This window comes from Mizuhopecten yessoensis, unplaced genomic scaffold (assembly GCF_002113885.1).
Source record: "Mizuhopecten yessoensis strain PY_sf001 unplaced genomic scaffold, ASM211388v2 scaffold1861, whole genome shotgun sequence".
In the NCBI taxonomy this organism is placed as follows: domain Eukaryota; kingdom Metazoa; phylum Mollusca; class Bivalvia; order Pectinida; family Pectinidae; genus Mizuhopecten; species Mizuhopecten yessoensis.
This window is the reverse complement of record NW_018404258.1, coordinates 51,967-65,994: the sequence shown is the minus strand read 5'-3', so window position 1 is coordinate 65,994 and position 14,028 is coordinate 51,967. Positions and strand designations below refer to the sequence as shown.

The following is a 14,028-nucleotide window of genomic DNA, read 5'->3' as shown; positions in this document are numbered from 1 at the left end:
GTTTTATCTATTTAGAGTTTTGGGGGTTTAGAGTTTTATCTATTTAGAGGGTTATCTTTTTTGAGTTTTATCTATTTTGAGTTTAATCTATTTTGAGTTTTCCCCCTTTTTAGTTTTATCTATTTAGAGTTTTATCAATTTAGAGTTTTATCTAGAGTTTTATCTATTTAGAGTTTTGGGGGTTTAGAGTTTTATCTATTTAGAGTTTAATCTATTTAGAGGGTTATCTATTTTTAGTTTTATCTATTTTGAGTTTTATCTATTTTTAGTTTGATCTATTTTGAGTTTTATCTATTTTGAGTTTAATCTATTTTGAGTTTTCCCCCTTTTTAGTTTTATCTATTTAGAGTTTTATCTATTTAGAGTTTAATCTATTTAGAGGGTTATCTATTTTTAGTTTTATCTATTTTGAGTTTTATCTATGTTGAGTTTTATCTATTTAGGGTTTTATCGATTTAGAGTTTTATCTATTTACATTTTTTTCTATTTTGAGTTTTATCTATTTTGAGTTTAATCTATTTTGAGTTTTCCCCCTTTTTAGTTTTATCTATTTAGAGTTTTGGGGGTTTAGAGTTTTATCTATTTAGAGGGTTATCTATTTTGAGTTTTATCTATTTTGAGTTTAATCTATTTTGAGTTTTATATGTTTTTATTTTTATCTATTTAGAGTTTTATCGATTTAGAGTTTTATCTATTTACATTTTTTTCTATTTTGAGTTTTATCTATTTTGAGTTTGATCTATTTTGTGTTTGATCTATTTTGAGTTTTATCTATTGTGAGTTTTATCTGTTTTTAGTTTTATCTATTTAGAGTTTTGTCTCTTTTGAGGTTTATCTAGTTAGAGCTTTATCTATTTAGAGTTTTATCTATTTAGAGTTTTATCTCTTTTGAGCTTTATCTCTTTTGAGTTTTATCTATTTAGAGTTTTATCTCTTTTGAGTTTTATCTAGTTAGAGCTTTATCTATTTAGAGTTTTATCTCTTTTGAGTTTTATCTAGTTAGAGCTTTATCTATTTAGAGTTTTATCTCTTTTGAGTTTTATCTCTTTTGAGTTTTATCTATTTAGAGTTTTATCTCTTTTGAGTTTTATCTAGTTAGAGCTTTATCCATTTAGAGTTTTATCTATTTAGAGTTTTATCTGTTTTTAGTTTTATCTATTTAGAGTTTTATCTATTTAGAGTTTTATCTATTTTTAGTTTTATCTATTTAGAGTTTTATCTATTTAGAGTTTTATCTATTTTGAGTTAGAATTCTGGTTTTGTTGACACTTCGGTTACTTGCAATGATTCAACTGTCATTGATTATGTGTTATTATCTTCAGATCTGTTCAAACTAGTTAAGAATTTCAAAGTTATTGATTTCAACCCATTAATATCAGATGTCCATTGTAGTATTGAACTCGTCTTACATGGAATGAATAATGAAAATAACAGCCACGGTAACCCCAGCTCTAATAGCATGACTTATGTCAAATGGAACTGTGAGAAAATAAATACATGTGTAGACGTAATAAAAACCGATAATGAAGATGGTGTAAACAAAATTAGTGATACATTAAAACAACTCCATGATACACCCGTGGACCAAATTAATAAAACCGAACTTAACGACATTGTGAGTCAAATAGGTAACCTCTTCACAAGGTCAGCTAATAAGGCGTTCGGTAAAAGATATCCAGACATGCGCAAGAGTAATTAATGTACAACTAATAAACCATAGTATGCTGGGAAATGTAGAAAACTGAGAAATGAGTTTTACTTGGCAAAGAGTAAGTATAAATTAGTGAAAAATCAAATAAACAAAAAAGCCCTGAGAAATAAGAGCAAATAATATAGAAAATAAATGAAAAGGTGTTTTAAGGAATATCAGCATAAAATGGAAAGGGATATCAGGGAATCTGCAAATAGTAATCCCAAAAAATTATGGTATTTATTAAATAAATTATCTGGTAAAGCTAAATCTAATAAAATTGACATACCAATAAATGAACTTTTTGAGTATTTCAAAAAGCTGAACAATTCAAATGATGACCGGGATGATGATAACATATATATTCCCGAACAAGAAAATAATAATTTTTACCAAATACTAGACGAAGATATTTCAGAGGAAGAGATTAAACATGCGGTAAATAATTTAAAACATAATAAAGCATGTTGAAATGATCACATTTTAAATGAGCATATCAAGAGTACATTAACTAACTTTATGCCGTTATATACAACGTTATTTAACAGTATACTAAATACTGGATTAGTCCCGGACTCTTGGACAGTTGGAATAATTAAGCCTATTTATGAAAATAAAGGAGAAACTTCCGACCCGGACAACTATAGAGCTATAACTCTAGTGTCTTGCTTGGGGAAAGTGTTTACTCATATCATCAATGATAGATTAACTAAATTAGCTGATGAAATTAACCTAATTTCTCCCTCTCAGGCAGGGTTTAGAAAAGGTTACTCGACGACTGAAAATATTTTTATATTACACTCATTAATAAACACATATTTTGCTCAAGGGAAAAGGCTGTACTGTACATTTATTGATTTTCGAAAAGCGTTCGACACAGTTTGGCGCGCGGGATTATAGCAAAAGATGTTAAAAAGTAGCATAAATGGAAAAGTTTTTAAGGTTATCCAAAACTTATATTTTAACACCAAGTCATGTGTTAAAAACGGAAATGAAATTTCGGAATTTTTCGTTTGCAATGTCGGATTAAAACAGGGGGAAAATTTATCCCCTTTTTGTTTTCCTTATACCTGAATGATCTTGACGATTTTTTAAACCAAAATGATGTTGAATATCTTAATGATGTAGAAAGACTTAGTCAAATTAGCATTGGAATGTATCTTAAACTATTTGTAATACTGTATGCGGATGATACTGTGTTAATGGCTGAGACACCGGAGGGGTTAAAAGTGTGTTAGAAGTTGGAAGTTAACTATTAATGTACAGAAAACGAAAGTCGTCATCTTTGAAAAAAGAAAACGTAGACAACAATATGTGTTTAAATTGAATGAAGAAAATATCGAACTCCAAAATCCTTATTCATATCTGGGCATATTATCTAATAGCAATGGTACATTTAGTAAAGCAAATACAAAAATAACTGAACAAGCTAAAAAGGCACTATATGCATTGTACAAGAAAATAAGAAATATTCCATTGTATGTTGATTTGCAACTTAAGGTATTTGATTCTCTTGTTTCACCGATCCTATTGTATGCTTGTGAGCATAGAAAGAATGCATTTGCAATTTTGTAAAAGAGTCATGAATGTGAAAAATTCTACTCCGAATTACATGATTTATGAAGAAACCGGGAGGTATCCTCTGGAAGTAGAAATCAAGACAAGAATGATCTTGTTCTGGTTTAAGTTGTTAACTGGCGGGAGCAAGATATCTAGTCTGATATACAAAATGACATATGTTTCACAATCAAATGAACAAATGCATTTTAAATGGAATAATCACATAAAAGATGTATTAAACAAGTTAGGTTCTAGCAATTTGTGGATTTTTCAAAATACTTGTACAATGAATAGAAATCATTCCAAAGCTGTAGTTAAACAGCGGTTAAAAGATCAATTTATACAGAAATGGTTCCAAAAGATAGAAAACTCTTCTCGTGGTAAATTCTACTCCATATTTAAGACAAACTTTCAGTATGAATCATATCTAACAAAACTAAATGAAAAAGATAGGGAAATTATTTGTAAATTCCCACGTCTAATCTAAATTTCCCAATAGAGACTGGACGCTGGAATGCAACTCCAAAATCAGATAGAATATGCCCTTTATGTCAAACAAGTATAGGTAATGAACCACATTATTTGTTTAAATGCCAAAATACTTATATATAATCAATAAGAAAAAAATATAGCCATAATTATTACACTACAAACCCAAGCAATTTTAAGCTAAAAGGAATGATTTCTATTTGTAATTTACATGCTTTACCTAAAATAAGTCGTTTTCTAAAGAAAACAAGTAAGGCTTTAAGTGACATAAGATAAATGCAGTGCTATTATTCTGTAGTATTATATATTTGCTTGTTGTATACCAATCTGTACTCACTTTGCTATGTAATTGAAATGTATTAAAATGTTGACCTCTTGTAACACAACTCGTGTGTCATGAGTGTAAATAAAACTTGAAACTTGATATTCGTTCGTAGTTTGAGTAAACACCCGCTGGTGTTGTTGTTTTTATTTTTATTACAATGTAGTATTTTTATTAAACAATATTCCATATTGTGTTAGTGAACAATTCCATTCTTCTTAAAGAACAGTGTATTATCTGCTGTGCAATGTATACAGTCATTACACAAGTTGGTTTTATGATAAGGACAGATTGGAATCTAGTTACTATAGGTAGGATTGCCATGGACCACTTATATTGTAAACTAAGGAAAATTATATTGCTATTTAATACACTATCTTTGAAATACTCTTTTCTCAGGTTTAACGTCATATGTTTCTGAATTATATATACAGAGCTTCCAAAAAATGCAGAAGACCAAAAGTGCCTATATATGGTTAAGGGATCTAAAGGTGTGTCTAAGGATAGAGCAAAGGACTGCTCGGCGACAGAATCAGTTTTATGTCGCAAACACATGAAAGGTAATTATTCAAACGTGAAATTTATTTGCATGAATCTCTACCGTCTACAAACCTTTACGTTCAACAATTATCTAGCGTCTACAAACCTTTACGTTCAACAGTTATCCACCGTCTACAAACCTTTACGTTCAACAGATATCTACCGTCTACAAATATATAATCTCTACAGTTATCTACCGTCTACAAATATATAATCTCAACAGTTATCTACCGTCTACAAATATATAATCTCTACAATTATCTACCGTCTACAAATATATAATCTCTACAGTTATCTACCATCTACAAATATATAATCTCAACAATGATCTACCATCTACAAATATATAATCTCAACAGTTATCTACCGTCTACAAATATATAATCTCTACAGTTATCTACCGTCTACAAATATATAATCTCTACAGTTATCTACCGTCTACAAATATATAATCTCTACAGTTATCTACCGTCTACAAATATATAATCTCTACAGTTATCTACCGTCTACAAATATATAATCTCTACAGTTATCTACCGTCTACAAATATATAATCTCTACAGTTATCTACCGTCTACAAATATATAATCTCTACAGTTATCTACCGTCTACAAATATATAATCTCTACAGTTATCTACCGTCTACAAATATATAATCTCTACAGTTATCTACCGTCTACAAATATATAATCTCTACAGTTATCTACCGTCTACAAATATATAATCTCTACAGTTATCTACCGTCTACAAATATATAATCTCTACAGTTATCTACCGTCTACAAATATATAATCTCTACAGTTATCTACCGTCTACAAATATATAATCTCTACAGTTATCTACCGTCTACAAATATATAATCTCTACAGTTATCTACCGTCTACAAATATATAATCTCTACAGTTATCTACCGTCTACAAATATATAATCTCTACAGTTATCTACCGTCTACAAATATATAATCTCTACAGTTATCTACCGTCTACAAATATATAATCTCTACAGTTATCTACCGTCTACAAATATATAATCTCTACAGTTATCTACCGTCTACAAATATATAATCTCTACAGTTATCTACCGTCTACAAATATATAATCTCTACAGTTATCTACCGTCTACAAATATATAATCTCTACAGTTATCTACCGTCTACAAATATATAATCTCTACAGTTATCTACCGTCTACAAATATATAATCTCTACAGTTATCTACCGTCTACAAATATATAATCTCTACAGTTATCTACCGTCTACAAATATATAATCTCTACAGTTATCTACCGTCTACAAATATATAATCTCTACAGTTATCTACCGTCTACAAATATATAATCTCTACAGTTATCTACCGTCTACAAATATATAATCTCTACAGTTATCTACCGTCTACAAATATATAATCTCTACAGTTATCTACCGTCTACAAATATATAATCTCTACAGTTATCTACCGTCTACAAATATATAATCTCTACAGTTATCTACCGTCTACAAATATATAATCTCTACAGTTATCTACCGTCTACAAATATATAATCTCTACAGTTATCTACCGTCTACAAATATATAATCTCTACAGTTATCTACCGTCTACAAATATATAATCTCTACAGTTATCTACCGTCTACAAATATATAATCTCTACAGTTATCTACCGTCTACAAATATATAATCTCTACAGTTATCTACCGTCTACAAATATATAATCTCTACAGTTATCTACCGTCTACAAATATATAATCTCTACAGTTATCTACCGTCTACAAATATATAATCTCTACAGTTATCTACCGTCTACAAATATATAATCTCTACAGTTATCTACCGTCTACAAATATATAATCTCTACAGTTATCTACCGTCTACAAATATATAATCTCTACAGTTATCTACCGTCTACAAATATATAATCTCTACAGTTATCTACCGTCTACAAATATATAATCTCTACAGTTATCTACCGTCTACAAATATATAATCTCTACAGTTATCTACCGTCTACAAATATATAATCTCTACAGTTATCTACCGTCTACAAATATATAATCTCTACAGTTATCTACCGTCTACAAATATATAATCTCTACAGTTATCTACCGTCTACAAATATATAATCTCTACAGTTATCTACCGTCTACAAATATATAATCTCTACAGTTATCTACCGTCTACAAATATATAATCTCTACAGTTATCTACCGTCTACAAATATATAATCTCTACAGTTATCTACCGTCTACAAATATATAATCTCTACAGTTATCTACCGTCTACAAATATATAATCTCTACAGTTATCTACCGTCTACAAATATATAATCTCTACAGTTATCTACCGTCTACAAATATATAATCTCTACAGTTATCTACCGTCTACAAATATATAATCTCTACAGTTATCTACCGTCTACAAATATATAATCTCTACAGTTATCTACCGTCTACAAATATATAATCTCTACAGTTATCTACCGTCTACAAATATATAATCTCTACAGTTATCTACCGTCTACAAATATATAATCTCTACAGTTATCTACCGTCTACAAATATATAATCTCTACAGTTATCTACCGTCTACAAATATATAATCTCTACAGTTATCTACCGTCTACAAATATATAATCTCTACAGTTATCTACCGTCTACAAATATATAATCTCTACAGTTATCTACCGTCTACAAATATATAATCTCTACAGTTATCTACCGTCTACAAATATATAATCTCTACAGTTATCTACCGTCTACAAATATATAATCTCTACAGTTATCTACCGTCTACAAATATATAATCTCTACAGTTATCTACCGTCTACAAATATATAATCTCTACAGTTATCTACCGTCTACAAATATATAATCTCTACAGTTATCTACCGTCTACAAATATATAATCTCTACAGTTATCTACCGTCTACAAATATATAATCTCTACAGTTATCTACCGTCTACAAATATATAATCTCTACAGTTATCTACCGTCTACAAATATATAATCTCTACAGTTATCTACCGTCTACAAATATATAATCTCTACAGTTATCTACCGTCTACAAATATATAATCTCTACAGTTATCTACCGTCTACAAATATATAATCTCTACAGTTATCTACCGTCTACAAATATATAATCTCTACAGTTATCTACCGTCTACAAATATATAATCTCTACAGTTATCTACCGTCTACAAATATATAATCTCTACAGTTATCTACCGTCTACAAATATATAATCTCTACAGTTATCTACCGTCTACAAATATATAATCTCTACAGTTATCTACCGTCTACAAATATATAATCTCTACAGTTATCTACCGTCTACAAATATATAATCTCTACAGTTATCTACCGTCTACAAATATATAATCTCTACAGTTATCTACCGTCTACAAATATATAATCTCTACAGTTATCTACCGTCTACAAATATATAATCTCTACAGTTATCTACCGTCTACAAATATATAATCTCTACAGTTATCTACCGTCTACAAATATATAATCTCTACAGTTATCTACCGTCTACAAATATATAATCTCTACAGTTATCTACCGTCTACAAATATATAATCTCTACAGTTATCTACCGTCTACAAATATATAATCTCTACAGTTATCTACCGTCTACAAATATATAATCTCTACAGTTATCTACCGTCTACAAATATATAATCTCTACAGTTATCTACCGTCTACAAATATATAATCTCTACAGTTATCTACCGTCTACAAATATATAATCTCTACAGTTATCTACCGTCTACAAATATATAATCTCTACAGTTATCTACCGTCTACAAATATATAATCTCTACAGTTATCTACCGTCTACAAATATATAATCTCTACAGTTATCTACCGTCTACAAATATATAATCTCTACAGTTATCTACCGTCTACAAATATATAATCTCTACAGTTATCTACCGTCTACAAATATATAATCTCTACAGTTATCTACCGTCTACAAATATATAATCTCTACAGTTATCTACCGTCTACAAATATATAATCTCTACAGTTATCTACCGTCTACAAATATATAATCTCTACAGTTATCTACCGTCTACAAATATATAATCTCTACAGTTATCTACCGTCTACAAATATATAATCTCTACAGTTATCTACCGTCTACAAATATATAATCTCTACAGTTATCTACCGTCTACAAATATATAATCTCTACAGTTATCTACCGTCTACAAATATATAATCTCTACAGTTATCTACCGTCTACAAATATATAATCTCTACAGTTATCTACCGTCTACAAATATATAATCTCTACAGTTATCTACCGTCTACAAATATATAATCTCTACAGTTATCTACCGTCTACAAATATATAATCTCTACAGTTATCTACCGTCTACAAATATATAATCTCTACAGTTATCTACCGTCTACAAATATATAATCTCTACAGTTATCTACCGTCTACAAATATATAATCTCTACAGTTATCTACCGTCTACAAATATATAATCTCTACAGTTATCTACCGTCTACAAATATATAATCTCTACAGTTATCTACCGTCTACAAATATATAATCTCTACAGTTATCTACCGTCTACAAATATATAATCTCTACAGTTATCTACCGTCTACAAATATATAATCTCTACAGTTATCTACCGTCTACAAATATATAATCTCTACAGTTATCTACCGTCTACAAATATATAATCTCTACAGTTATCTACCGTCTACAAATATATAATCTCTACAGTTATCTACCGTCTACAAATATATAATCTCTACAGTTATCTACCGTCTACAAATATATAATCTCTACAGTTATCTACCGTCTACAAATATATAATCTCTACAGTTATCTACCGTCTACAAATATATAATCTCTACAGTTATCTACCGTCTACAAATATATAATATCTACAGTTATCTACCGTCTACAAATATATAATCTCTACAAGACTGTCTACTTCTAATTTAACACATCTAAACTTTATAAAATATCCACCCTCTTCAAGTATCTACCTTCTTAAAATATACCCTCTTCCATTATCCCAATTGTACAAATATATACCTACTATAAAATAGAGGAGCAGGGAGAAAGGAATGTTAGAAGGGAGAGAGTTTGAAAACAGGGAAATAAGAGACAAAGAGATAAGTAGCATGGCATAGAGAGGCAGGAAAGCAGGAGGTCAGGATGTCAGGTAGGAAGGGATGGGAGGAGGAAGTCAGGCAGAAGGCAGACAGTGAAAGGGAAGACAGAGAGGTAACAGGAAAGCAGGAGGTCAGGAAGGCAGTTAGGTAGGGATGGGGGAAGTCAGGCAGGAGGCAGACAGGGAAAGGGAAGTTAGGAAATCAGGTAGTCAGACAGGCATGCAGGGAGGGAGGAAGGAAGTCGCACAGGAGGCAGGTAGGGACAGGGAAGGCAGGGGAGGAATAGGTCAACAGGAGGTCAGGTAGGCAGACAGAGAAAGGGAAGACAGAGAGGTAAGGAGAAAGTTGGGTAAAAGGCAGACAGGGAACATGACTGTAGGGAGGGAACAGGAAAGCAAAACATTGTCATTTAAATATATATTTTTCTTGGAAACGAGTCCACAAAGCAGTTTATGCATTTTTGTTAAAAGGAAATATCTTAAGCAGCATCCCATTGACATTAACACTATCGGTTTTGAATAAGTTTATTAACATATATACATTTCGTTTTTAGGGGAATCAACCATGGTTTCCATTGCTAGTACCACAGTTGGTATTGTGACGTCACCGACCTCAGCAATAACCGGATATCCTTTTACAAATGGAACGTCACCTACTTTCGTTATTTCTGAAAGAACCGGATCAACTACCGACCCGGTAAAACCGGATCCACCAGCAACAGGAACAGGTACTGACTGATACCAGGACACTTTCTGTAAAGCTTTTAAATTTCTCATAAAACTTTTACATGGTCTGGGAAAAAATCATGATATACAATCTTTGCGAATCTTTTGCTCTTTTAACATCAATTTCTGAAATCAAGACTGGAAAATAAAAGCATTGACCTTTTTTCCTTTGGCTGGTTACTTTACCCCAGTCTCATCGTTTCTGTGGGGCGCTTTCCCGTGAGGCTATACTTTGCATTACAGTATCATATTGTTTATTACTCTTACGCTGGTTTTGTATATTCAATAAACTAGCTTTAATACAAATTTATGTTGATTTGTATAAATTAAATTCTTATACTCCAAGGACAACTAATGCATCAAATCTACGGAACATTTTCTGATAGTATTGTCTTAGGAGGAAAGGAACCTTCACGTGAGGTTTTGGGCACACTACCTCCCACGACAGCACTGTTTGCTCGGTAACGACCATGATAAAATAAATTTCATTTCAACTGCTTCATAGATTACGCTAAAAAATGACGTAATAATATTGGTAATATGATGACATCACAATAACGACGTTATCAAAACAGACCATACGTAATCAACATATTTAAAATCGATTCTCAAAATTTTCGTTTGAAAAGAGAGTTATAATGGATTTGCATAAGAACAATAGAGTAACAGTTATCAGAATTATATTAATAATGGATTTTAAACCCTGCGAATTTCCTTCGTTAACATAGCTTACATAAGATTAATAAGTATTACAGTTTTAAACCCCACGAGTTGTTTCCGTAACGAGACCTGCCACCCGTGCATTTTTGTCGAGATAATTATATCGTTAAGTCGACTTCCTACGATAATAAAGTTGACTTATCTTGACAATTATTTCGCTGTTGTGATATTTAAATCGACTTGCCATAATTGCTGTAAGACCAGAGAAATAGAAAAGCTTAACTCTATACATGAGTGTTTTCCAACAATCGAAGTCTCATTCGCGATTGATTCAATAACCATTTATCTTGCTATTTGAAGAAAACAGTCAAGCAATCCTTCCATAGATATATACCTGCGTCTCACGTGAGAGGCATCCAATAACAATGGGGTTTAAGCACGTGCGGCAGGCCGCCTCTGTAAAATCGATTCTGCTGTAACTACCTTACACTAAACTCTTTACAAATGTGTCTCAATATCATGTTTTAAATAAATCTGATCAGATGAATTGATGCCGTGTCATATTGCTGCACCCGAAAAAAACAGTTTCCATATTAATATATGTAAATATATATTTTTCCACGTAGCGATACATACTCATGTTTACGTGTCACCAGTGTTAAAGGTCTCTACATCCTCGATAGTCATGCTCTCTGCACCCAATGTCATGGCAAAATAAAATGCCCCGTGTGCGCCACCTTGTGGATGAGACAAGAAACTAGTTTGATCTGTTGATGCATATCAACAGATTCCCGCGGTCGCTTGAAGGTAAATTAGACTGTCTTTGAAGTGGGGCGTCGCTCCTGTGTAATCTTGAAGGACAGGTATCAGCCTAGCGATTGGTCTGGATTGTTTTTACCATATACCAATCAAATAGCTAGCGCGCCTTCATTTTCGCTATGCTATACTCCAGGGGTGCTGAGAGCGAAAGAGAGCGTAACCTCTGGAGTACCGAGGATGCGGATTTTAACAATAGCTGTCTGTAAACAAATCGCTAAATATCACCTCACGTAACCTGTAAAAACTCCCCCAATATTTGACGTATATATTTTGCCAGTAGTGTCGGGGGGGAAAAACCCAGATTTTGGAATGTTAGGGCCCGGTGCAAATATAATATAAAATCGATATGTAGTTCACCATTTGACGTATTGATTATTGGAGATATCAGCTTGATCGTTGGTTCTGGATGAGTTATATCAATAGATGAATTTTTCACTTCAGATTTGTGGCCATATATTGGTGGAGGGGCCGGGTTTTTCATTGTGGTAATCATCATCCTGACTATCGTTATCATCCGCTTAACCAGGTATGTTTACTAGGGCTGCAACGATATATCGCGATATTTTGAATATGGTACGATACACAATATTGTTTGGGAGGTTACATACACCTACGATATTATCAGGATTCCGTCGTTTCTGAATTTAGTCTACTCACGTCCGTTCCACCATGGCGAGTGACAGCTCCAACTCGGCATGCACGTCGACAGTCTCATTATACTATCACCGGACGATTTTGTGTTACCACTAGGGTCTGACTTCTTATTACTTGGGACCCTAGGTAACTTGGGAACTTTGGGTTACAAATGATGACACATTATGTCAGTTCCACTTCCTTTATTCTAGTCCAACTTCATATCTTATACATGGAAACTTAATTGTTCAATCCGTTCCCTTCTGTTTCCATCTCCATTCTTTCTCCTTTAGTTCTCTTCAGTCTCACTTCCCAAGATCTCTCTGTAATTCTATCTCTGTCTATCTCTGACTCTGTCCTTGGACTCTCTCCTTCAGCTCTCTCCTTCTACCCTCTCCTTCTACTCTCTCCTTCTACTCTATCAACCTTAGATATCTACCTATTATAAAGACAATCTAACTCTACTACTACTTAACTAAATCTTCTAATTACATTGGCTAATTCCATCCCTAGGAGGCGGGGCTACATTTCTCTTTTAGAAGTCTTTTGATGACCATTTCCCTGTCTAAGGACCAAGATTAAACTTATCAATGCATTATACTAAATGGACCTTACATCCACACACCATTGTCCTCCAACCCTTCACACAGACATTCCCACACACTCCATTCCCTTTGAGTTCCAACCACCATGTGTGTCCTGGTCATCTCCTTTGTTATCAATTACAATCTCTTTTTAATTGCCTTCTTCTTACTCTTCTGAAATTACTCAATACCATTTTTCATCTGTCATATATACTATCGTTCTACTTTCACACGATAGTAGAACGATATTATAATGAGGAGCTGTATTTTAATCAGATTGGCACGTCGAAAGAAGTGAATTGTATGATACTTTAAAGTCAGGCCCATTTTGGACCAAGTCTATTTCCTGTTGTGATATTACCATTAATAATTTGAAACATATTCTTTCGTTTTGCTCCTACTGTTACTATATGTATTGAGATCATACGTATCGTATCGTGACCACAGTATCGTGATACGTATCGTATCGTCATGTTAATATATCGTTGCAGACCTAATGGTTACTTTGTAATTCACAAAACCTGATTTGCATTAACACATACTTTTAAAGTGAATTATAATCTGGTTATTGTATCCAGTGGCTTTGGACATAGTTCTGAAAGCGAACAAATGTTATAGGGTAAGGTATATATGATATATCGTTATAGGGTAAGATATATATGATATATCGTTATAGAGTAAAGTATATATGATCTATCGTTATAGGGTAAGGTATATATGATATATCGTTATAGGGTATGGTATATATGATATATCGTTATAGGGTAAGGTATATATGATATATCGTTATAGGGTAAGGTATATATGATATATCGTTAAAGGGTAAGGTATATATGATATATCGTTATAGCGTAAGGTATATA

At 32.1% G+C, this 14,028-nt stretch overlaps 1 protein-coding gene across 1 annotated transcript in view; it reads left to right on the top strand.

Moving 5' to 3' along the window:
* The window catches only part of LOC110441459, a 28,202-nt gene that overhangs the window by 9,856 nt on the left and 4,318 nt on the right, over positions 1-14,028 (top strand). Inside the window, exons 7-9 of the mRNA XM_021484615.1 lie at positions 4,496-4,621; positions 10,298-10,471; positions 12,390-12,474. Coding sequence (XP_021340290.1) covers positions 4,496-4,621; positions 10,298-10,471; positions 12,390-12,474 — 385 coding nt within the window. The remainder of the gene's footprint in view (positions 1-4,495; positions 4,622-10,297; positions 10,472-12,389; positions 12,475-14,028) is intronic.